At 40.2% G+C, this 26,874-nt stretch overlaps 1 protein-coding gene across 4 annotated transcripts; it reads right to left on the bottom strand.

Moving 5' to 3' along the window:
• Positions 1-1,588: 1,588 nt before the first annotated feature.
• TCP11L2 (t-complex 11 like 2) lies at positions 1,589-23,442 on the bottom strand. Of its 4 annotated transcripts, none has more exons than XM_067559364.1 (11): positions 23,378-23,419; positions 21,212-21,290; positions 14,832-15,001; positions 13,344-13,479; positions 12,184-12,307; positions 11,410-11,630; positions 10,225-10,361; positions 9,162-9,349; positions 6,300-6,481; positions 5,184-5,356; positions 1,589-4,495 (listed from the first exon to the last, which is right to left on the bottom strand). In XM_067559364.1, the coding sequence occupies exons 3-11, from the start codon at positions 14,965-14,967 to the stop codon at positions 4,251-4,253; spliced, it is 1,542 nt and encodes a 513-aa protein (XP_067415465.1). In that variant the 5' UTR covers positions 14,968-15,001; positions 21,212-21,290; positions 23,378-23,419; the 3' UTR covers positions 1,589-4,250. The 4 variants fall into 4 exon arrangements, with proteins under 4 accessions (XP_067415465.1, XP_067415464.1, XP_067415463.1 ...); XM_067559363.1 differs by having other exon boundaries at positions 21,215-21,290; positions 23,378-23,414; XM_067559362.1 differs by lacking the exon at positions 21,212-21,290 and having other exon boundaries at positions 23,378-23,442.
• Positions 23,443-26,874: the final 3,432 nt, after the last annotated feature.

Raw genomic sequence — 26,874 nt, 5'->3', positions numbered from 1 at the left:
GAATTCAGCTCACTTGCTATAGCATTACAAAGCCAACATAGCAGCTGTAAAAAAGTATGTCACTAATAGGCAAAGGGGTGCATATGAGAGAATAAAATCCATTCATTGTAAGGCACTCAGGGCCAGATCCTCAATAGGTCTTTCAGCTCCTAACTTCTATTGATTTCAGTGGAAGTTAGGAGCCCAAAGGCCTCTATGGATCTGGGCCCCAGATACTATAGTAATGGATGGCTATAACTAACTCTGTACATGCAACAGAATATACCCATGTTCACACCCTACACACTATTGCACAAAAAATTATTACAAGGTATGTTGTGTAAGGTATTTGAAAACTCACAATTTGCTGGTCAGTATCATCCTGATAAAATATGTATGGCAACATTGTAAGATTTCACTGTATGATGTTATTAACACATTCCAAGTCCCATAGCCCTACCCACACTGAGGTTCACAGACCAGTCTGTCCTAAACAAAGGAATGTGGGCTCTGATTAATTTGCATTTAAGTGGTAAACAGAGTCATCCTTGAGGAAGGGAAGCAAAGAAAGCTCAAACAGGTGAGAAAAAGCCAGCAGGGAACATCTTTCCAGGTAGACGCTTTGTCTCCTAGTGACCAGCTGGAAATGTTTTTCAAGAGAGGGACAAACACCCCATGGCACCCTTCTACCATTCTCTGCCCATTGCATCCAGTGCACTGGAAGCAAAAAAGGAAGCATTTGTTGGACTCTGGGGGAGGGGTCCTGGCTGACCTAGAGGGTTTGGTCAGTAAGACTGCTGAAAGCATGTAGTGAGAAACTTTGCTTGAATCTGCTATAGTTTGTTAAGACGTTCATGAAAACCTGTTTATTTTTCTTGTAACCATTTCTGACTTTTATGCCTCATTACCTCTACTTGCTTAAAATCTCTTTGTAGTGAATAAACTTTTTACTGTTTTATCTAATCCAGTATGTTTAAATTGAAGTATCTGAATAACTGTTTCAGATAATAAAATGACATATTATTCCTTTTAAAGAATAACATATTTAAGATATTTTGTAGTATCCAGGAGAGGGCTGGGCAGTACAGGACATATTTATGTGAGGAAACCTAGGCCTGTAGGTGTGTTGGGGTCACCTTGCAGTATAACCAAGACTGGTGAGAGCCAGTGTGTAATCCAAGTGTTGCTGGCAAGCTCAAATTACACACAGTCATGCAGGGTGTGGCTTGGATGCTGAAAGGCTATTTCTGAGTGACCCAGGTAGTGGCTACTTCAGCAAAGCATTGTAGGGCATCCAAGCTTACAGGGCAGGGGTGATAGAGTGGCTCATTAGTCTGGAATGTATGCTGGTATATCAATACATAATTAGACAAACAGATTTGAGTCAGAAGGTGCTATTTTAAACCACTTCTGCAATTGCAATTAAAACCACTCTTCTATGCCCCAGTTCATCATGAAATAATTTGATGTAAATAGGACACATTCCTGAAGTACTCATTGAAAAGAGAAGTTACAGAAGAGTCAGTTTGCAATAATGTATCAAATATTGAGCTGACTGCATTACATTTAACTGAGAAGCGGTTTGCATGAACAACTAGTCACCAAAAAGTTTTACTACAAATAGACTTTAATGCATACTAAAAAACCACAACAAAAACACAAATGCACACCACAAAAATTCATTTGTACTTCATCTAATAAAACTGCTGCTACATAATTGTCTTATTTTCAAGAAGCAAAATTCAGAGTGGGAGAAAACATTTGAACCATGAGCAAGCAACAGACACAAGTTAGATGAAATGTCTACATCCAAAGCACTATTAAAATGTAGTTGTAATAGTAAACTAATTGTAATGTTTAAGTGATGTCCAACATATACCCTGCTATAAAATGCCCTTTAAAAAAATCACTTAAATGCAAACAAATTATTGTAGCCTCATTTTCTACTGGGAAGTTACTATGACAATTTCCCAGATAGTTTAGAAACTTCTGGTCAAAAACATGCACCAATTCATTTTACCATAATACATTTTTCTGATTTACACTAGAAATTTTAGAAAGATAAATTGCTATAAGAAAGTTACAATACAATCTTTTGTACATGTTAAAAATAAAATCACTTCTTTAGGCCCAAAGCACAAATTTAGAATAATTAGATTTCCCAAGTATAAGGAATTACTAACAAAACTCCCCTTTTCAGCTTTTGGGATGTATTCTTCTCTTGATGCATGTGACTTATGTGCTTCAGTCCCATATTCATGCAGACAAGAATGTACCACTTCACTGGCACACTTGTTACAGTATAACAGCTCCTTTCAATTTTGAGTTTCTCAAACTAAAAAGTGTACTAATCTATTCAGTGCAACATTTTTAACAAGGCATATAGAGGAAATGGGGTGAGGAGTTACTGAGAAGTATTGCAATTTGAGACTTTTTAGCCTCCCTCCACACCCACATGTACCTAGATAGAACATCTGGACTCTTGTCAAAAGCTACTAGTGAAGAGTGTGCACTGAATAGATAGGTCTGCTGTTGCTTATTCCCACATGGAAACCATCCAAAAAGAAAGTTAAAAAAAATCCTGCTTTGTTTTTCATGGGTGGCCAGCCTCAGTTTGAGAAACTCTTGTCTAAAAAGTGTATTTCTACCTGCTTAAAAAAAAAGGTACCTGTTTCCATAAAAAAGGAGGTTGGACTATAAAACCACAGTGCTACTAATGCCCAACCATTTTAGATCTTCATGACAGATACGCTAGTTGTACTGTATATTTATATATTGTGTGTGGCACATTAATCCCATATGGGCAAAGTTTATTTTTTAAATGAAAATATTCTGTATATAAAAACACTATGAAGATATCTGGAAACTTGTACCAGCCAAAGTTTACTTTTTTTTTTTTTTTTTGACATTTAATAATAGGACTAATTTACTATTTAACAGTCACAAATACTATAATTATAAATTTTCAAGTACATTTGATTAACTTTGATCAAAATAGGAACATTTTATGCTGAATATTTCATCACTCATATCCAATAATGTGAGATGTGCAAAATAATTTGTCTATATTGTGTAGAATTTTAGAAGTTTATTCCCATATTGTATTTTCAAAAGGGATTAGTGATTTTGGATGCTGAACTTGAGACCCCAAAAATTGAAGTGTCTAGAGTCAGTGTCCAAAATCACTACTCACTTTCACAATTTAGGCCCCAGTCTAGTAAAATATTTAAACGTGTGCTTAACTTTAAACACAAATTGTTCCATTGAAATCAATAAGGCTACTCTCATGCTTAAATGTTTTCAAGATCAAAGGCTTAAAGCCCCAGTTCAGAGGTGCCTAAGCACCTCTTGAAGATCAAAGGAGCAACTGCTACATGTATAAAAAGCAGATTAGGCCTCCAAATGTTTAATCAAAAGATAACATGACCTCTATTAGATTACACAAACAAATGTTCTAAAAGTTAAGAAATTGAAGTCAGCACACAAGTTAGTCTTCATGAACAGAAGAATTTTTAGACCTTTTTCTTTAATTGCTGCATTATACTGGACAAATTCTGAAATGTTTCTATTTTGCAAGACGTATTCACTGTATAACTGATACACTTAATACCATGTATAGTAATGTTGGCATGCATTAGTGAAAAATAGGCCAAATCCTGATCCCAATAACAATATTACCAGGATCTGGCCTAATTTGATTCTGTACTTCATTACAAGTTCAATTTCACTATATTTTTTTCTCTCAAAGTCTCTTTCAAGAAGTGATCCATAGTCAGTTATGTTGCACGCCACCAATAAAGCACTGTAAATAAAGTACATTTGAACTAAAATTGTCATTTTAGGTCATTGCACCAGTATATGTAACATACTTAGTAAGTTTGTTTTAATAAGAGTGCTAAGAGTTCCATTGATTAAACTGTAATAGTGGCAAACCATGAGGTACATCTCCATATCTACACTGTAAGTAAAAAATGCTTGCTTAGGAAGAAGACACTTACAGTGATCAAGTACAATGAGTGTTAAAGTCCATTAAACAGATTTAGTCCATGAAATTATATATTAATTAGCTGCCTTCCAATTAATTTTGGACGCTTTACCTGTACACACTTGATAGGGTCTAGTCTCCTTTGGATACACCTCTGTCTGTCCCTGTCTCATTAATAATCATTGGAGTAAATTATGCATACTGAGGGAACAGAGTTCACAATATCTTTATAATGAATATTATGAATGGAAAAGGGCTGGATGCATAACCAGATAATTCTTTTCCCTCAATTAGTAGAAGCATCAGTTTCTGTTTTCCCCATTGGTGCCTCACTAAAAAGCAGTTTTCGAAGAATATTTGCATAGAATGGTCCATACACTTGTTTATTAAAATTCACAATGCTTGCATACTGGGATCCAACAGACTCTATCTCAGCCTGAATCACAGCAAGGCCTCCTGGAATAATAGGCATACATTTCTGAATGCTTGGAAGAGTAAGCAGGCTTTTCATATACAGCTGGATTCGTTTATCTGAAACAGAGAAGATAACAGAGTTAATGATAGAAAAGACCATATAAATGTAACACCTAAGTGTCAAGCCACAGTTGCCTTAAAAATACTTTGCACTTTGGCACAAGAAAGAATCAGAATGAGCAGAGACAGGTTGAATGCTACCTTTCCCCATTTTCATCCCTTCAGTTTTAATTTAGAACAAAGTCAATTTTTTCCCATTGTAGAAAGACAGCAATAGGATTTATGTTGTGAAATATATGCACAACTATAATGAAGACTGAGTTAAACCTGGGATTGTAGGACGTTGATCCTCTGCTAGTGCACACAACCTGCAACTGAATATTAATTAAAACCCCCGCTGAACTCCTGGCATTTCTAAGTTCATAGAGAAGATCCCAGAATCACTAAGAGCATTCTGCTCTTATTTCTGGACACTTTCTAGCTTTGTTGTCCACCCTGAACCAATCTTTCATAGACTGTCTTAATATAAACAATAGAAGCAGCACAGGTTTGCACAGATTTTAGGACCCAATATTTACTGTAAGAAATTGAACATTCATTTTAACTTTTTCACATTTAGAAAGGCAATGTTTAACTGAGTGAATTAATTTAATTTTTACAGTATGGATGGGCAATTAGCCTATATTTATTTTAAAACATTATACACACATGCATACAACCAAAGAATCACCTTAGTTATACTAACCAATCAGGGAGCTGATGGGATTATCTTCTTCAACAATGCTACAGATCTGACCCATTAGGCTGTTTTGAATTTCCATATTTAGAGTGGGCAATCCTCTCTCATACAGGGACCTGTTCACTTCACTGCAAATCTGAATACCTATAGTATTCAGAGCCTCCTTCAAATCAAATGTTCTGAAAAGAAAAAAGTTGAGCTATCAGTTCTTGTAAAATCTGTTGCATAGCTATTTTGACTCCCTCTATTGTCTTCATTGGTTTTAAATTAGTCATCTCCAATAAAATAAGAGAGCCAGGAGGATTTTTGCAAACTTTTTTGTCAGCTTTCCCAGATATGAGACACAAATTTTCCACCCAAGAATAAGAGTAGATCCCATTGGCAGGGATGTAGAGGAGGAGGAGGAGAAAGGACTGCTCGTATGATTAATTTCTATTGACTTCAATGAAACTAATACATGCTTACCTTTAAGCATATGTACTTAATACTGTGATCCCAGTACAGGAAAATACTTAAGTATACTTAGCTGAACCTGGATCCACAGTTCAAATTGCCCAAGCAACAACTGACAGAGTTGTTACAACCAAACAGCTGTTTGGTGGCACATATGAACCAAGTTTCTATTTTTAATGCCAGTCCATATAGGGCAGTATCCACAACAAACACACACACAAAAATCACCATCACCACAAGTTTTAGCACTAGTGGCTTTCGCAGCAGAGGTGTCAGGGACTGAATGAATAATGTGAAAGGTTGAAGTAACTGGCATAGCAACATGATGAAGCTTGCACTGCCACTGTCTGTGCGGACCTCAATGGTGCATAAGTGGAGAAATTTCAGTCCTATACGCTGAATTTGGTGTCAGATTTTAGTACAAAAGTTTTAATTGCAAAAAGGATGAACTATATGCATGAATTAGGCAACTGTTTTCAATACTACACATGTAGGTCTAAGAGTGATACATAATACATGGATTATTACTGTCAGTTTGTCATATCAGTAACAAGGTGCATACACTATACAACATTTTAACTATTCCTTTAAACAAATATAATCAATAAAGTTTGTTAAAAGCCACCTGGCTTTTTCCTTTGAGGGGAAAAAAAATGAGAAAGAACTTACTCCTTGTTCATCCCTTCCAGCAGAACAGCTGAAATCCTTTTTAATTTATCAGCAAAATCAGGTAAGCCTACAATGGCTGCACCCACCATATTGCTAGTTATAAGAGATACACAGGCTATAATCTGTAACTCATTCAGCTTCTCTTTCAACTTCTGAAGACGAACTTCATCTGTTATTAACGTCTAGAATTGGAATAGCATTGATTACTGTAAGTGATATCAAGTTGAAACTTAAGCTAATGCCCTAACAAGTAATTTGAGGGGGGCAGAGCAGAAGCTATTTACATGCAACATTGCAACTGAAAATTTAAGTATGCCTAAATCATGAAAATCACAGTAATTATAGCCAACCCCTTATATATATGTAGTATTATACAGTTCCTTTTAAAAATAAATATAAAAGTTACATTTTAATATATTAATTTTTTTTTTAAATCAAGACATAGAAAAATGTATTGATGAGTCTCACCTCCACTCTTGTCCCCTTATAGCAGGTAAAGAGGGCCAGAGTGGCATAGGGGGCCCTAGAAGTCCTGAACACAGTTGAAGGAGGCTTCCTTCAATGCACGAACTGCAGAAGATTCCCTCGTGAGCATCAGTATGTTGGGGGGTGAGGGTACAGCTTGCAGCCCACAGGATGGTGCTAGGAGGTGGCCACTTATGCCTCTGGAGCAACCCAGGGGCAAGAAGATGCTAATCATTCTCAAAGTAAATAAATTCACTCACTGAGCAGAAGGGCATATCTAATATATACAGAGCTGGTTTTTAAAAAGAAGACTGACAATTTCAGGAGGGCATTTGTCATAAAAAATTCAAAATATTTTGATCAGCTACAAGTAATAGTAAGTAGTGGTGAAACATCTGTTACAGATGGACAATTTAATGTTAGTAACAGGACACTTCTGCAGATTTTAAGATGTATCTATTCTTTCAGCAGTTTGTAATGGAAAAATAACTCCTAGAATATCACAATGAATGAGAATGTTCATTTAGGTTCTTATATGAAGCCCTATCACTGTGGCATTAAAGTGCCTTTCCAAAAATTAAGACCCCAATCCTGCAAAATACCTAAGCACAGTTATGCTTAGGCATTTTTGTAGACTCATTTACTTCACTGGGACTACTCATATTATTTAAATACTTTGCTGGACTGGGGCCCATGTGTTCAGATATATTTCTCTTCCCTCCAATCAACAGAGGCTGAATTTCTCCTACACTCTGACCCCTTTTCTTAAAGATAGTTATAGTGCATTATTATGGGATGGCTAACTCAAAGAAGTGGGTTGGCCATTTTCTCGGAAAGTTCTCAGGTTCTTAGTCAGCAGCAGCCTAATCTCTTGCTGAGAATTCCAGGTTAGGGAGCCAGTTATATCCGACCCTTTGTCTGTTGCATAGAGAGTTCACCACTGAGGATGACGGGACCATTGTTGCAGTGGAATGTAGCTGTCACAAGAGATGGTGATCAAACAGGCTGAGGTGGTCAGTTAGGAAATTTGGGCCAATGCCATAGAGGGATAGAAGATGGGGACTGAAGACCGGACTGGGATCGAGTATGGAACAGGGAGCCAGTCATAGATCAGAACACTGGGTTCATGGCCTCTTTGTACAATTAGTTGCAGTTTTCCAAACTAAGTTTTATTTTTGAATGAAAATAAGATAATCAAGCCTGGAGCCCACATATGCATGGAACTCAATGGTAAAGTACAAATCTGACAGGAAGAGGAGCAGTCTTCTTCCCAGTCTTAGATGGAAGAGTTATATACAGCTTGAAAGCTTGTCTGTCTCACCAACAGAAGTTGGTCCAATAAAAGATATTCCCTCCTCCACCTTGTCTCTCAGATGGAAGATGACATTTTTACTGCTATCGCCATAAGGGTACTCAGAAGTATAAACAGTCCAAGTGAATACTGATGCTGCATATGCTTCACAATCTAATAGATGCCCTTCAGAGTGAAGTTATGAATTGGCAAGTGCTCCTCTCTCCTCACCAGGATCACTTCAGTCTTTCTAGGTTTAACTGCTGCCAGCTGGCCTTAATTCATGCTTGTCCTCAGCCAAGTATTTAGATAGCTAGGAGATAGTGGTGTTTTTATCTAATTGTACAGGTAACTGAGTTAAGCATCATTTGCTCATTGCCAGCATTTAAGTCATGCTGCTTTAGCATTTTCCTCTAGTGGGTTCATATAGATGAACAGGATCGTTCCCTGGGGGGACTCTCCAGATGGCAGAGCAGATGCCCATCATGATTCTATATATAGCCCAAGGGGATTGCTCAACTCTTATTAGTAGGAACCTGCTAATACTTGCTATTTCTGGCAGGACAGCAGGATTCCATAGTCAAGTGCCCTAATTGTTACAGAGAAGTCCAGCAATATCAGTATGCATGTACTACCTTTGTGCATGGTAAGGAGATCATTCATACTGTGAAATGATGAGCGACTGTCCTATTATTTCAACCTTGAGAAAATTCTCTAGCCATTAACATTAGCTTGCTCTTATCACAGTAAGGCTGTTGCTATGAAAGAGAGCTCGCTCGCTCGCTCGCTCACACACACACACTCTCTCTCTCTCTCTCTCTCTCTCTCTCTCTCACAGTATCACCAGCCCTGTGATATTGTAATATAGGGAACAAGAAGAAACTGATACTTTCCAGGAATGTAATTCTTGATTATGGAGCATGCTACTATGAAATTAGTCAACTTGTCAAATAATTCCACAAGAGAAGTCTTACAGGACAGTTCCACGACACCTAGTGTCATTAACAGCATAATTGCTGTACCAGTACCTCCATGAAGTTAGAATTAAGAGTAAATTTTGAGACAATGGGATAATTCAAGTAGAGTCATGAGAATTCACTTCTTACCTCTGGAATTGCTTTTTTCTGATAATCCCATTGTAACAGTTTCAAGTATCCATTGTTCAGCACCAGAGTAGGACTGAGATTTGGTTTAGAGCTACCATCAGCACCAGGGGATGAAGAGGTTTCACAAGAAACAGACAATTCATCATTTATTGATTCCTTTATCCACTCTGTTGTTAGATCCAGAGCACCTAAACAATAACAAAGTTCAGCACAGGTTTATTGTATACTTTTTATGCAAGTGTACAGAATATTGACAAGTGATGTAGGTGAAAAGACAACTGCATTTCTGGTCTCTAAATAGACTGTTAAGTCTGCTCAAGTCAGTTTTTTCCAAGCTTTTTTCATCTAGCCATCACTGGTGACCAGCTGAAGCTTCTGGGCAGGTTATAAAAACCCCATAGCAGACTAGCTTCTCTGGAGGCACAAGCAAGATTTAAATACGGTTACTGGAACCTTCAATAAGTCTAGTGCACTAGCCATTAATGTCACCAGCTTTCCTTTCTCTTTCAAAATTTCTTAACAATGGTTTAACTATATTATCTTTACTCTGCAACAAGAACTCACTTGTGCATTCACAACATCTAAACTAAACATTTATTTTCACTAGAGAATAGTTTCTGTACAATGCTTCATTATGGACTTGATCCTGCCTCTGCCTACTATCCATTACATAGCATGCAATGACATGTATTTTGGAAAAGCCAGTTACTGTGCTTGTGTATATGAACAGTAGCAGATTTTCATGTACACAAGTGAGTGGTTCCATATACTGGAAGACAAAACCAAGCCCTATGTATGCAGACCTATTTTAATCATATATCAAATGTTTTGATTGCAGGAACAAGTTCTTCGCAAACTGTTTTATTTTGGTGTTGTCTTATGCATTTACAACAGCAACGACCAATCAAGTCAGTATTTTGCAATTAATTATCATAAAAAGGTATGATGTGGTCACATTTGCTCCCATGTGCCTTGCTCAACAGATATCTATAGTAACAGATAGAAAGGTTGGCTTTAATGGTTTCCACTGTACCTGATTAACTGAAAACATCATAATACATACTTGGTGTTTCTTCAAGAATTTCTTGGAATTTTGTTCTTTCATAATCCACCAAGTTACGCTGAAGCTGTGGTCTAAGGTTCTGAATTGTATAATTAACCATATCCATTTTCATGAGGTCCAGAACATGGAATATTTGTCTGAAAGCAAAGACAAAATTACAGAGCAACATCACAGAAGAAATTAAAGTTGAAGTTTCAAGTTGAACTCATATGCTCTTGAAGAATAGTTTGATGTGTACACCTACATGCTTGTTTTGTAGTCCTTCCACCTCAGAGAAAAGGCCCAAGTACTGAAGAGAAAGTATTGGCACTGCAGTACAATTATATTAGTGACTTTCTTGGTAGTTTATATCCCAAAGCATTTTGGAGAGTTAAATACATTGCAATATTTGGCGTAAGTTACAAAAAGTAGGACAGATATGTTGCATGATCAAGACATTAGTGCCACAAGCATAACGGAAAGAGTTTTGAAGCAATATGGAGTCACAGCCAAAACAAACTGAAATTTAAAATATTCTAGCAACTCTGATTATGCAAAAAAACCTAATTCCCTTCTACTCAACCACTTTGCTCTCTGTAGGTATGCCAAAGTGATAGTAAAAACATCATAAATTAAGAAACTATTTTTAATATTACAGAGCTAATACATCTGAGGCTCATGCAGATTTGTTAACCAAGCTTTAATAGTAAAGTCTTTAATAAAGGGAATGGTACAGCCAGAAAGAACTGAACCTCACTTTCATATTCCAGCTGGCGAGTACATTTTTCCTCCTGCCTGTTCTAAACAAGAACACTCATCTTTTTATTTGTAAGAATAAGCAAGTTTGATATGGAAGTACGTGTAAAACACATGGAACTGCATGAGATTTTTTTGTTTGTTTTAAAAACAGTGACACTTTTCAGGGTATGGCAACACTTTAAAATACACCATTGAAAAGATAGGCTTGCAAAAATAAAAAACAATTAGAACTCTTGGATGAAGTACCATGTTATCCAACTCTACTGCTGATCTAAACCAACCTCTTTCAAATTAAAGTATTTAGGCAGTTTCTTATCTTAGCTCGCTATTCCAGTTTAATATTAGTTTTGAGTTCCTTCCTTCTGCATCCATACACCTGGTCTTTCAAAAATTGGTAATTTCTAAACAAAACAAAACAAAAAGATATAAAAGTAGCCAAATACCAACCTCAACAACTCTACAATATTGCCAGTTGCTTTTAACTGTTTTATATCATCATCTCTTATTGGAGCACATAATTTCCCCATAGTGTTGATGACATAGTTAGCTAGCCCGAGAACGTCAACTGCATCATGCTCAACCTGCTGTCTTAGAAGATCTGCATCCAGAACTTCACAGATTTGGTTTCGAATCCTGTTTGCTCCAGGAGTCAAAAAGGAAAGAAGAGTCTGAAGTGGGGGGGAAAATATCCACAAGACACATATCAATAAGTGCAGCAACATGAGACCAGGAATCCCTTAATAAGTGTGATTAAATGAAAGAAGCTTTTTGAAGAAGTCAAGGGTATACTGTAGAGCCTGACTGCAAATTAGTAGATTGGGAAGGCTGTTTTATTTAACAGGATGGGAGAAAGCAGCCAAAGGGAATAGAATGCAGATCCATGAAGCTGGTGAAGACAAGTTTACTGACTTACTGGTTGAAACCTTTGCAACCTTTCAAAAACAGGTGGAGTAACCCTTAAGTCTTTTTTTAAAAGTTAATGAATTGGTACCAGGATTTCCAGTAATAAGGGAAGATTTTGATCCTGTTTGGAAAGCTGGTTTCTGACTTTTTATTATAGGCATACTATAGTACTGTATCATGGCCCCACCCTGCAACTGACATGCACAAGTATCCCATTGACTACAATTGGGGTCCACCTACATGGAGTCTTTTGCAGGACTGGGGCCTAAGATGTCAACACAATACTGGTGATATGGAGGGGTAAAAAGACTAACTTGCCTCCTTAATTTCTTCAAATAGCTTGATAGCATGATCATATTCTGGAGGATCTTCATTCAGTTCTGACTCCAAATGATCCCAGAATGCCTTATGTACAATTTGTTTCACTCTACCCTCCAAACTGCTGGAAAATCAATTTGCACATAAAGATTTAAAGAAATGAACACAGTTAAAAACAAACCAACAAACAAACAAAAACAAACACCACATACAATGTTAAGACAGTCCAATGACTTGGTGGAGAACCATCATCACAGTTGCTAACTGGAAGATCTATATCTGAAACCATATCATTATTGGACGATGGATTATCACCACCCATAAACTAAGCAGGTTTAAGAATTAAAATGAGAGGGTTCCCAGGAAAATCCTGATATTGCATAAAGTGGTGCTAGCAATTCAGTATTTGGGCATAAAAGACCCCACCTCTGTATTCAATCAATTCCACTAGGTTGGTGCTATTGGGTAATATGCTTTTGGAGAAGCATTTTTTGTCATATATATAAAACAAGAACTTAACTTGTTATCAGTAACGATCCCATTGTATTTTTGTAAAAATTGGCTCAGTAGCATTGCCACATTCCATTTTAAATTATAATCTCTCGACATTCCCACTGAGTCTAAACTGGGTATGTAAATTATTCCTCTCTTTCCCCAACTTCCGAGAAGATTTTTAGCAAGCAGAGCAGCATAAGTGCTGTGTTCATTACTGAGATGAGTATAGTTTATACATAACATTTGACTACTAAATAAGCTGAATAAATAAAAGCCATATATACCATACATATGGCAATTCTACAACTTCATCCCTGAGTCCCTTCTTCCCAGAGGTCTTAGATTGGCAAGAGGTTGGCAAGATTGGCAGAGGTCTTAGATTGGCAAGAAACATTAAAGGTGGACTCCAAAAGTGGAGTGCATAGCACATTGCTTACATATTTCCCCTTATAGCTAAAACAGAGCATCATATGCTCCAAGAGAAGAAAGTGTGTTAACCCTACTAAATTGCAGCACTTAAGCCACATGATGTAGCCTTGACAGTTCCCCTTAAGACATGGAACACCTTGGCAAGTTGTGCATCTTCAGACCCACTTCCCTCCTTTACATGCACCCCACATCAGTTTCTGCAAAATGTAGGCTCTTTTAAAGACTCTCTAACTTACCTGTTCTGTGGGAGGTTTACATGTTCCATATGAAAGTTTTCATTTACAGCAATTTCATGGGCTAAAGTCAAATTTGACAAGTTTCTTGCAGCAGCCATCAGTTCATCAAATGTAACAGTTTTTGGAGGACTTGTTGCTGTAACGAAGGAAAGAAAATAGGAGCCACAAGTCGTTTGTAGGTAAGTTCAAATTTTAAAAGAGGGATTGGACTGCAAAAACCAAACATGCAAGTAGTTAGGCATGATATTTTATTTCATGTTAAATGGTCACTAGTTTATGAGAAGCTAGTTAGACTGGGAGTTCTTTGCACCTCCTTCAAATGATCTGGTAAATAAATGCCCTCCCAGCTCATCTTTGGAAATTAGAAGACTCTCATGGCATATTTTGAAAAGCAACAGTTGACTCTGATATCTTGGTCAACACACCCCATTCACTTTAAACACAGGACCCAACATATAACAGATTGCCCAGAGTTTTGGACTGGCTGGTTTTACGTAAGAGTCAAAATAAACAAGAATACATATAGGCTGCACATTATTTATTACTGAGCAAAAATGGATGCATTTCTCTCCATAATCGTTGTGACCACAGTGTAAACTCATTACTTTTAGATATACAGCTTCTGTTCCACAGCACATGCTACAGTGTCTTTGCCTCACTAATCATGTCTCTTATTGAAGAGTTTATGTTGTGAAGGACATAATACAGAATACCAAATTATGCATACACTCTTACTTGAAATTAGGAGTGATTGCTCACAAAGTATACAAAGTTTCTAAAATAAACTTCTGTAGTTGACTTTTCATATTTGGGAACAGTGCTTTTTGAGAAGAGTGATATAGGACAGGGAACATACCGAATACAAAGTTGCAGTTCCATTAATAAATTCACACTTAATACAAGAAAAAATGTATATATACGAAAAAGATTAGTTAGTGTCAGGGAAGTGCTCTACAATTAAGTCTATTTTACATACAGTAGTATTTATTCTCATAAGTCATTCAAAATAGCTTGCTTCTTCACATGTTTATTTTGCATTTTGACCTCTTACTGTTCAGTAAAAAAAAAGAGAGTCATACACTATAGATTTGCTTTCATAATTCTGAATTTTAAAGACTGAATGGAGGCAAAACTGTCCTTTGTACATAAAGCAATATTTGGTGGATGGGCAGAATAGTACTGTTGTGTGACATATAAGCCCAGGCCAGAATAACCCAACACAAGAATGCCCTGCCAGGCAAACTGTGGTTAGTCTTTTAGAAGGAAGTAGTAACAACTGCTGCATGTATATGAAGGATCTGCTTGTGCTTCATGGTGGCAAACCATACCTCCTTGCAGCTCTAGTGGTCCAGACAAGAAGCTGTGCCTTCCTCCTAACACTCTCTGATGTACTAATTACAAATCCCAAGTCCCACTCCACGTGCAGGACACCCAAGAAAATACACAAATATAGCCTATATATCTATTGTACAGGTTAAATCTGCTTACAAGCTGGGGAGCTGGGTTTGCTTGAAGAGTCACTAGTAAAACTCTGCCTTGAATATTCAGAGTCACTGGAAGAACCTGTGCTTTCAGATAGTCTTGAAGAATCAAAATCACTGTTCTGGTCATCATTGAGGGGCATTTTGAGTCACTTCACTTGGTACAGTACACAGAACCTGGAAAAAAATAATTTTCCATGATCAACATTTTCTAGCACTTTATGTTTTCCAAGACTTCTTTGCAAAAGTAGCAATATTTCAATAATTACTGCTATGAGCACTGAATATTACATTGCAAAATAGGGGTAAATGCTTGCCTACTTTATAAGGGTATTATGAAGTTTAGTGGATTTGTGAAGTTAACTGCTTAATTTGTTAGGTGTATAGGATAGTGCAAGTCCTAAGAATTAAACTTTCAATTCCTGGTGAGACATATACAATAAGGAAGTGAAATGAAAATTAAAGACGAATGTCAGCAGCACCAACCTCTAATCTACTCTTTACACAAAAGGTATTGTGCTGTCAGGAGCATCAGAAGCAGAGCTCTCAAACTCTTTAAAGGTACTCCTTAAAGCACTATCCCTATTGACGAATTCAGGTGCAGAGCAGCACTCTGAAGGCACCATAGTTTCTGCACTTGGTCAGAAGATAATACCATAGCAACCCATTTCTCTCACAAAGGGATAGGAGCAGGGGTAGGAGCTATGTTCAAGTGGAGTGAGGAAACTAATCATTATGTCAAAGACACTCAATTTCTTCACAGAGCTTGAAATGTGAAAGGACTCACCTAAAAGGAGCATGCCATAGAATCAGACTAATAACTGTATTGATCGGGAAAGATTTCCCCCAGGGGTGAGATGAGGAGAAAAACCAAACAAAAACCACAACACAAAACCAAAGTTACTATTAATAAAAAACTAACATTGCATTTATGGTAGATAGCAACTAACAGGTCCCTCACACTTCACAAAGCTGTATGTATTGGAATTGCTTCCCACAGTTCTGAAGCTTTTCTAAGCAATGTTGTAGGACAGGAAGTAAATGCTTTGTTTAAATTCTACCTCCAATTTAATTAAATAGACAGTGTAGTTACCCAAAATGGAGTTTGGGCAAGACACCAAGGATGACACTGCTATTCTTGCATAAAGTGCCATGGTGCCATGGGATACTTGATGCTCACAGGTAGATACTTCTAATATGAGAGGCTATATAGCACCATTTTGTCTCAGAAGAAAAAGTGGGATCTACTGAATCAGTAATACAGTTCTTCTTTGCAAACTGTTAAGTTTGTTACTTAGTGATTAAGAAAGGTAATGGACTCCGTTTATACCTGAACAGTTACAGCAGTGGTACTGCAAGCTTCCTTGTTATTTTAACTCTTTGCCTAAAGAGGTCATGTCTAGGGGTTGAAAGGCAATTTGTTTTCTATGTCTATTCAATCCATTGTCTCACCATTGAGAATACCCAACACAAGAGTCAGTTTGCTGGAGTTTTTTTGTGTAGGTGCCTATCCACTGCTTAACTTGTTTTTTGGGCACCAGCTCATTCACACATCAGAAAGAACAGCTGTCAATATTGCACGGTAACTTTGTGGAGCCATGGTAGAATTCTTTCTTTGGGTTAGAGAGCTCATGAATTCAAGGCCTGAAAAGTCTCTTGTGGACATTTTAGTTGTATATGATACATGAATCACTGTCCTGTGTTATACAGGAGGCCAAACTAGATGATCAGAATAGGCTCTTCTGGACTTGAAATCTACAATAGTGACCTACTAAAACTACTGACTAGAAATTAATTGAAACAAGTAACTTACAGTAGAAAAGGGGTGCTCCAGATTCCTTCATCAGCATTACCCAAACCCATCCCTCAAAAGAGAAAGCATAACACTCCCAATAAGGTTATATTTAAAGGATCTACATGGTACATATTTTTCATCTGAAGACAGCAGGAATATATGTCATTGTTGGGAGCAGCAACATATTGTATTTCAGGGCCTAACACACAGCTAGCTTCCAAAATATTGAATATTTGAGCATGACATAATAAGTGATTCTACCCAGAATCATAAATTTAAAAAAAGGCAATATATCTATAGAGACTAGAAGTATACAGTAAACACACAGGATTTATTGTTGCTATCTAGGGCTCAATAGACTGATAATGTAGAGGCTCTCTCCTTACAACTAATGAATTCTGGTTGATATTATGAAGCTTTGCTATGGATATTGCTGTATGCACCATTGCAGACAGAACCTAAAGCAGGTACATGCAGATTGAGGACAACAGGGAATATGTAGTTTTAATGACTGTGCTTTTACCACACAATAATTATGCTTTTGAAAATCCATGAACTGGGAAACCAGTTTGGCCAAATTGGTTCTGCAGTGGGCAGGAGCAGTGGATAGTTACCAAAGCAAAAGGATTTGTGGGAAGTTTGAGCAGAAGAGGGTAAGAGGACAGACTAGCCAAGGTCACAGTAGGCAAGCTGGGGAAGAAAGCTTCATGTTTCTGAATACAAACCATGCACTGCTACAGAAGGATATTGGATGTCCCCCAAAGGACTGACCAAGCAAAACATGTTCCAGAGTGATGAGGAAACTGAAGCATGGAAATGCATGTAGTGTTTATTATTTTTGTATAAATGGGCATTAGCTCTTTCTTTAATAGAAAGAGAACGTGTTAGAATGCTCTATCTGTTACACCTCATAACTTGCCAGAAACTAAGACTGGACAACAGGGGATGGATCACTTGGTAATTGCCTTGTTCTGTTTATTCCCTGTGAAGCACCTGGCCTTGGCCACTGTTGGAAGACAGGATACTGGACTAGATGGACCATTGATCTGACCCAGCATGGCCCTTCTTTTATCTCTGTGTAGACATACCCACAGGAACATATGGCCCGCGTCATGGCTATAAGTGGACTAGACTCAGCGATTTTTATCCCCATGAGCCTATGTACACATTCAGGCTCAGCCTGGAATCTGAGCTCTGGGACCCTCCATCCTTGCAGGGGTCCAGAGTTTGGGCTCCAGCCTGAGCAAGAACATCTACACAGTGATTTTTCAGGCCCAGAGCCTGAGCCAGCTCAGCTAGGCCAGACGTAGGTTTTTTATCCCTGTGTAGACATTACCTCTTCGAGGGGCACATAGGGTAATTCCTTCAGGTGGAGTTCTGGAAAAGGAGGTATTTAAGCTATTGAGGTTGGGAGGGAAGGAGGAAGTCTGAGGGGCCAGTACTGGTTCCAGGGACTTGGCAGTGGCTCTGAGCTCTCAGCAAAGGGTGCCAGATAAATATGCACCCCAAACTAGGGGCAGAAACTGGATTCTGTTCAGACTGATGGCTTAAAATATACATGATCTAGCAGCTCAGTTCTCTCAAAGCAATCTGGTGAGTGACCAAGAGGAGGTGCTTGACTAGACCTGTGACACAGCATTATATTGCATGCTTTTAAAAAGTTCTTCCTCACAATTTATAATTATTCACTAGAAGTGTTCACTCTCAACTGTGAGTGTATTTAGTTGTCATGAGTAGGTGCCTGGCAGACCTGCAGATTGAGGATACCTATCCCCAGAAAAAAAAGAGACTGAACAGATAGTGGGGGAAGCTTGCAATGCCACAACGTGTCTGAGGAGTGAGCTAGAAGGTCCAAATTCATGGAGTGAGTGGTGAACACAATTTCTATGCCCATTCAGTCCTGTAACTCTGCTGATATTAACAGCCAAGGGTCTTGAATATGTTGTTTTAGTGATGCACAAGCCTGTGTACCAGTAAGTGACTCAAGACTTAATACCAGTTCCTATAGCAGAGGCATGTGTACGCATGCAACAGAGAAGACTATTCATTTTACTGATGCAGTTGTTCACAAGCTTTTAATTATAAACTCCAGCAGCCCAACACAAAATGACACAGGGAAAGAATATCATGATCTTTGCCATCAAGGACTTATTTCTTAGTGAAGTTCTCAGGGGGCTGGCGGAAGGGCTGGGGCAATGCATTCTGCATAGATCTTAATGCTGTGGAGCCAGACATTACTGGTACATTGTCGCTGTAACAGATACCAGACAGTAAGCATCCCGCCCCTCCCCTCCCACCTCCCCCCCATTTTCTGTGGCATAACAAGCAGAAACTGGAAATACACATTCAGTAATTTTTTTTTAAATAGCTCGCCCAAAAGATACCCTTGTGAAGGAGAAACAGACCCCTTAGGTATTTGTCAGAGGTAAGTACAAACTGTCCAAGTGAGGACTTCGCATATTTTAAATGTATATGATACATATACACCCTGCATCCATTAACATTAGTGGGCATTCCTGATTCAGAGATAGGTTGTTCTGTCATGTGGTCATATCTCTGCAATTTAGTCTCTCCTTTCTTCCAAGTTGTGCACTCAGTTTTTCCCTCACTGATTTTAGATAGACCATAAAATGTTTATCATCACTGATCAATCCAAGAAATCTCTTGTATTCCTTCATATTTTGGAGATTGGAGAAAGAAAGCCATCTGTCTAAAGTTTTTCTTCTTGATTTAGAGTGTTTTATATTCCCTCTGTTTGTGGTCACCAATTCTGTAGCTGGCAAGAGTCAACCTTAGCTTTGTACCTGTAGTGTAGTGAGAGAGTCTGCCCACATGATAGTTCTGTATCTTCAGTAATCTAGCTTGTTTTTTATTTGTTCTTCCTAGTGATTTTTATGTGTTGGTCCAGTGTCTTGAATATTTTTTATATGGGGTGGTATTGATCATATTACTTGTCAGGATATTACAGCTGTTGAGCCTGTTGAGTAATAATATATGGGAGTGGATCTTGTTTTCACTTGGATTTATGGTGGTTGTTTTTTTGTTTTTTTACACTCCAGAAGCTTGGAAAGCAAATTTGCTGTGTTGGCTGAGATGGCACCAGAAGGAGGAAAGCAATAGCTGTGCAACCATTGTTGGGGGTAATGTGGTGGGGTGAGAGGGGAAATGTACATGTATTAATGGTTTGCAGATATGTTTTGCAGAGTTTGTCCCAAAAAGCGTAATTAACTACTAAAATTGGGCTCCAGACTGCACTTCTACTTAATAGACTGGGTTGAATTATAGTATTATGTTTCAACAATAGTTATACTGGAGGGTTGAATTAATCTAATAGTTTACTGTGTAAATTGGAAGAGCTTTTCTTGCAATGCTTTTATAGCTAGCCTAAGCTCCCTGAAATTTATTTTGAGGGCCAAGTACATATATCATTTAGAATGTGTTCAGATTCCATATCTCTGTAACAGCATTTTAGTGTTTTTTCAGGCTTTTGAAACATATTTGTTTTCCAATTTCACTTATTGGGTCCCATCTCCTCCCATCTTGTCTAGAAGATAGCATAACAACATAGATGGGATTCCCACTGTATAACTGGGGGGGGAAAAATCCTAAATCTGATGATTGTTCCAATAAGGTTGGTAAATCACTAACATATTAAAAGATGCAATCTGAAGTTACATCCTGTTTTACTCCCCTTTTTGCATGAAAGCCTTTATTTTTATCCTATGCTGAGTGGACTGCAAATGGTTTTAATTAGATCATGTGGTTTTCCACCAATTTCTATTGTGCAGCGATTGAAGATTCATTTCTGGATGCTAGACTGAGTCAACAACTATTTTTAAATCTACAAAGCATGCAAATATTCTCCCCTGGCTTTTTACATGTTTGTTATGAGGACAAGGGATGACTGTTAAAAGCTCTTGGACAAAGAATGTAGTCAACAACTTCATTCTTTTCGCACAGTGCAACTTGCTGCAATAAAAGTAAAGCCTGTCTATGCGGGAGACAATCTTCTCTGAGGGTGGTCTGAGACCATGGAATGAACTCCCCCAGGAACTAAGCGTTATCACTAACTTTCTGCTCCAAGTACAAGGCGGCACATTTCTTTGTCCTTGCCTTTTCTAGCAAGTTATATTTAACAAAAAAAATTCTGCCAAAACAAGACATCCCACACATTTCTCCCTCTACACATAATAGATGTGTCACCACATTGCTTAACATATTATTGGAAGGTGCTCAGATACTACACTGATAAATGCAGTATAAATACTTATACAGCAGAGGTTCTCAACCTATTTATCATTGTAGTCTGCATATGCAGCTCTCTATGTTCTGATCTACACTGCCACACTAGGTCAATGTAAGGTATGCTAATAACTAGCATATCTTACGTCTACCCAGCCTGGCGTCTTCATGACACTACCCTTTCACTTTTCGAGGAGGTGGACTAATTCAGTCAACAGGAGAGCGCTCTCCCATCGACTGAGAGGGTCGACACAGATCTGCTCAATCGATGCCTTTACAACGATGACTGCCACCACGGCAGTGTAAACATGCCCTATGTGTTATGGGCTGCATCCACACAATATACTTACTACCTGTATGACTCAGAGGATATCACATGGGCCGCAGCTGCGTGCTGATTGGGCTGCAAACTGCCCACGGGTTGAGATTCTATGAAACAGAATGGGATCCATAAGGTTAAAAATGTGGCCAGTTTTTCAGAGAGGAATACAATTTGACTTTCACAGATTACATTGTTAGTCAGATTTTGTGTTCTTTTAAATGAATACAATGGAATGGATGTATAAATGAATGAAATATTTTGCTGCTGGCATAGATACCTCTGTAGTTGTTTGGGTTGAGGGAATCCTGCTTTTATATATTGGGATAATTAGTCCACTTGACCACATATCAGGGAAGTGTCCATCTAGATTGCAGGATTAGGTAAAATAGTTTTAGAATGGCTGTCTGGGTATCTTGGGTACCTTGTTTGATGTTACTGGTGCCATGTGATTTCCCCCTAGTTTAAGTTTCCTCAAGTTTTTCCTTTAGTTTTTGTGATATACTGTTTGAGGTATCTGGAGGGAAGAAAGATAGTTTTCTTTAATAGAGTCTTCAAGCCCAATTTAAAAAAAAATGATGCTGTTTTGTCCAAGTAAGATTTCCACATTGGATCCCTCTATGTAAGCCTTGGAAGAGTTCTGCCCAAGTTTTACTATTCTGGATTGATGAGTCTTGTTTCTTTTCATTTGGTTTAAATTCTTTCCACCTTTTCTAGAACAAGCTAGTATCTAATACATCAGTATCTTTTGTCTACAGTATTTGCTTAGAAATTTTAGTTCTCAGTTTTCTTTCAAACCTTTACCCCACATATATTTTTTCAGTTTGGTGGTGTGTTTATTGTTAGTTGATCAATTTACATAGAGGACCAGTTAGCAAAGGTCTGTGAAGTATGATGATAGCTAAAGTACAAGCACATTTATGTCACTAAAGTGTATTCCTACTACAGCACCCTGTTGCCCTTCGCTAGTATGAAGAAAACTGCCTGGATGTGCCTCTCGCTTTTCTATTAAGAATATACAGACCCGTTTTTTGTTTCACAGAACCATCAACACAAGCAGTGAAAATCAGGTCAATTTCAGTAGAGCTTTGTACTAGAAATCAGTGGTTTTCAACCTTTTTCCCTAAAAATGTCAAATGGAGATGCAGATCCCTTTGGAAAACTTAGGCATAGTCTGCGGACCGCCAGGGGTCCATGAACCACCAGTTGAAACTCACTGTCCACATTTTCAGACGTGCGCTCATTTCCCTCTGAAGGGATGGATGCCACTTCTCTGCCTAGGTGAGCAGTGGCATCTCTGCGGATAACGATTCTTTCCCCTGCTTAAAAGGGGTTAGTTTCTGAAATAATCTTTGTCACGGAAGGGGGCACGCTGGGCTGTCATGTAAAGAAGCTGACATCAGAGGGCCGGCCTGAGGAAGCAGGTCTGTGGATATTCTGTCCCGCAGGCACGCCTGACCTTTTTAAAGCGGGGATGTTGCCAGTCCCTGGAGCCGTGCCAGGTGATTGGAGCCTGGAGACGGAGTTCCTCAGGCACCGTGCAGGAGCAACTTGCCCCCTAGCACAGAGCAGCTTGGCCCGCTCCCCACACACAAGCAATAGGCCGGCGGCTCGCCCGCTCCTCACCTCCCTGCGCCCCAGCAGCACCACGGGGAGCCGGCGGCCTCCCGCAGCTGCCTGCTGGGCCCCCACTTCCCCACTTTGCAGCTCCCTTGGCTCCTCCCCGCCCAGCCAGGGCTCCTCCCCCAGCCGCGATTTTGGCAGTTACTGGAGGCAGCAGCAGCAGCAGCTTTGGCACCTGCCCAGCAAAACAAACAGCGCTTCCAAGGGAACCCCTGGCGCGGGGTGGGGAGGACGGGACCCTCCCCCACGTCCCACTCCGCAACACACAGGGTAGCCCCCGGTCACTGCGAGCGCCCCGCTGAGGGGGGGGAGGGACAATTCCCAAGGACCAAGCGGGGTTTGTTTACAACAAGGGGGGGATGAGAGCACAGGGAAGGGGAGCATCAGCGACCCTCCCCCCGCCGGAGGGACTCAGCGGGCCAATGTCTGCCCGGAACGTGACACCCACAAAACCCAGTCTCCCCTTGGAGGGAGAGCAGAGCCGGGAAGGGTCCCTCGACAGGGCCCCAGCCGCTCTCATGGACGCGCTCACACAGTCCCAGGCGGGCGAGTCCCGGGGGTGTGGGGTGCTCACCCTGGGTCCCGGGCTGCCGATCAGCTGCGTCCGGTCCGCGCCGCTGCCGGGGCTTTAAATCCCCCCTCCCCTCCCTATAGATGTATCTGAGACTATTAGTAGCTGCCTGGGCGCTTCCATCCCCTTCGACAGGCGGGGGGGGCGGGGTAGTTTAATCCTTCGTAGGTCGCTCAGCCACGCGGATGGAAGCGGGAAGGGCGGGAGTTCAGCCTGGGAGCCCAATAATCCGGGAGAGGCAGGATCCCTCTCTCGCTCCGCCTGTCCACGGTTCCGGGTTTAATTCTCTTCGGGGTAGGGGGGAGGAAGGTGCTCCCCCCTCTCCAGGCAGAATGGAACCGTCCCGGCGGGAGGGGGAAGGGCTGGATGGTGTTTACGGAAGGGCTCTGATGTCCTCAGCGCGCCCTCCCCGAATCGCCCCCCTCCCTCCGCGGGCGGCCAGGCTCAGCCTGTACCCGGCTCAGGAGAAGCCCACGGGGGAAAAATCACTCTGCTGCTACCCCCCCTCATTCCCAAGGGGGGAAATCACCCTGCCCCCCTTTCTCGATATACTCCCCCAGGCACGGAATCCCCTCGTCCATCCTCCCCCCATCCATTGCCGCGCTCCCCCCTCGATATCCCCCATCCTCCCCGGGCACTGCCCTGCTCCCCCTGATACCGTCCCCCATCCTCTCCTACGCACTGCCCCTGCCCTCCCCCCCCCCCACTGATATCCTCCCGCAGGCACGGAATCTCCCCATCCATCCTGCCCCTCATCCACTGCCTGCTTTCCCCCCCCCTCCCCGCCAGCACCCTCCCCCATATTCCCCTAGGATCTGCCCTGCTCCCCCCACCCCCGATATCTCCCCCATCCATCCACACGCATTCCCTCCACCGAGCAGAGGTGGGTTCGCAAAACTTTGCACCAAGAACAGAAACATCGTCCTCACCTCTGAAACCAGCGCTGGGGGCGGCTGTAGGCGCTGTTCCCCCCCCCCCCGCTTCCCTCCGTCGGGCAGATCACCCACCAGAGACCCGGTCAGTCTGATATCCGCGAAAGAAGCTCCGCGACATACACAGTTGGACATACAGCTTTGCTTTGTTTGTACCCTGCCGCGGAAAGTGAGGGCTGTAAAACACGTTTGGCTTCAACACTCCAAGCTGTTAGGAAGGAGGTTCGGGTTTAAAGAGACAATTTTTTAACCTGTCCCTGTACATTACATTATGTAACAGGCTGGATAACACGTGCATGCCAAGGTTTTGTTTGCACCTCTGCTGTTGGCTTGTTTTGTGGCCCTAGCTGAGTGATTCACAACCTTTTTGCCTCAGTTTACTCATGCATTTTGCTCATTCCTATGGTAGTGTGGGGCTTGCTCAGTCCTTTGAGATCTGCTAATTGAATGTGCTAAGGAAATGCACACTGCCATTATTATAAAACCTATTGGTACAGCTGTACTGACTTCATCAACGAAACACAAACAAGGCTCAGTTATTTACCAGTAACAGTGTATGTATGACATGATCATCTTGCTTCTTGATAAAAATTCCTGAGCCAACCACAATGTGATCTTCACCTACCAGGAACCAGGGAGACAAAAACTCTAGCAGTCATCTTACTGTACTAGGTAGCACTTCATAATAAATGATGCCTTGCTTGTCCTTGTTATACATGGCTCTTCTTCACTCAGTGTGAAATAATTCCATTAGCGCTAGCACACCTGACAGGTACTACATATGATGAAGGTTGCATTACTTTCTGTTACTTAGATTGTAAACTCTTTGGGGCAGTACTGTCTTTTGTTTCTGTACAGATCCCAGGACCTTGGGGTCCTGGTCCATCTTGGGGCTCCCAGGCACTACCATAATGCAAATAATAAATAACAATGGTAATATTGATATCTGCAGTACCTCCTCATTAACACAAGTTCTGCTAAAGAAAACTGATGAATAAGAGCTGAAAGTGTGGAAAGAAGATCATGCATGCTGTGATTCCTAGCCCCCTGGTTGAATAACTGCTTATTTTCCCAAGAGATGCATCCCACGGGTCAGTCTTGCCTTCGGCATCCATCACTCAGAGACATTAGATGGGCTTACATTCAATAGCTTAATCCGATGACTTCCAGGAGGAAGAAGGCGTTTCTAATGCATGCTTGTTTACTTACAGTGTCCTAGTTTTGCCTCTCATTGGGATACAACAACCTCAGAGAAGCTCTCTAAATGAAAAGAGCCAAGGAGAAGTCTATTTGTAATGCCTAGCCATTTAAGAACTCGGTTTCCCCTTCCAGGGATATCACTCACTCCTCTTAATTAGCTTTAGTTAAAGTTATTTGTTTACCCATTTTTGTAGAGCATTAAAAATAAACAAACAAAAAATAATACCCCTTGAAAGAAAATTAAAACATCCAATTCCTACAGAGACTTGACAGGCTCAGTTGAAATTTATTATTTGTACTGTGATAGTGCAACTGGCACCAGTCAGGGATGAGGGCCCCACTATGCTAGACACTGTGTTTACATATAACGAAAAGACAGTGCTTGCCCCAAAGACCATATAGTTTAAATTTGGAATATGGACTCTGTCACAGAAAAGATGGAGAAATTAGGACCTGGGATATCTCAAATCTTACATATATTGAATTTTGGTTTAGATTTCAGAGTTTGACAGCTGAATAGTCTTTATTCATGCTAACTTGGTTCAGCTGCAAGGGAGAATGGAGGCTGCTGAAAATAGGACATAAATATGAGCTCAACAAAGGTATTTAGACACCTAAACCCCTGATTTAGGCACCTAAATCCCAGTTTTAGAGCCCCCTGTGATCCATTCTGGTGAGGGGCTCCCTCAATCTCTCCTGTTGAAGCTGTTCCACTGTGGATAAATTATGAAAGAATGATGGGAGCAGTGGGACTAGACCTTAGGTCTCCCATGTGGATGCCCTAACCACTGGGCTACAGAGTCACTCTCTCTCTCTGACTCAATGACTCTGCTGTGGATAAATACTTAAATAGTCATTGGGTCAGACAGAGCCAGACTGTCCTTAACTCAAACAGATGGCTGTTAAGACACTGAGTTTCTTGGGAGCTTCAGTGGGACAAATTCAACAAAGCTGGTGTAGGGATGTGTAAAATGTACCTTTCCTGAATCAGCTACGTTTCTTGTATCCTATGAGGACTTCAGAGGTGTGGGAGGCAGACAGTGTTTCTTTGTGCCACTCCACCCTCCTCTCCCAACCACAATTGCTACCATGTTTCTCTGTCATCATTTAGATAAGTACAAAATGAGAGTGGAAGTTAGCTCAGAGTATCATGATGCAAGGTGAAGCTGTCAGAATGATGGCCTCAGTCCCAGCTTCAAAAGAAATAGTCTTCATCAGGCCATATAAAAAAAAAGCCTCATAATGAGAGATCACAGAGAATTACTTTAGAGAAGTCAGCATGCCACAGCCACAAGATAAAACCTATGTTGGATATTCTTTAGTTTGTGTGGTGTATTGAAAACTAAAAATAACAAGCTGTTACTTTAA

The sequence above is a fragment of the Emydura macquarii genome, unplaced genomic scaffold (assembly GCF_026122565.2).
Source record: "Emydura macquarii macquarii isolate MOO-44397 ecotype Brisbane River unplaced genomic scaffold, CSIRO-AGI_Emac_v2 contig_2205, whole genome shotgun sequence".
NCBI lineage: Eukaryota > Metazoa > Chordata > Testudines > Chelidae > Emydura > Emydura macquarii.
This window is presented reverse-complemented; position numbering and strand designations above follow the sequence as displayed.

Excerpts from the sequence above, each read along its gene's own strand:
- TCP11L2 (XM_067559362.1), bottom strand. The coding sequence starts at position 14,967 with ATGCCCCTCAATGATGACCAGAACAGTGATTTTGATTCTTCAAGACTA. Across the intron at positions 13,480-14,831 it reads CAAACCCAGCTCCCCAGCTT|CAACAAGTCCTCCAAAAACT; the intron begins GTAAGCAGATTT and ends CCTTCGTTACAG. Across the intron at positions 9,350-10,224 it reads AATTCTTGAAGAAACACCAA|GTGCTCTGGATCTAACAACA; the intron begins GTATGTATTATG and ends GTTATTGTTTAG.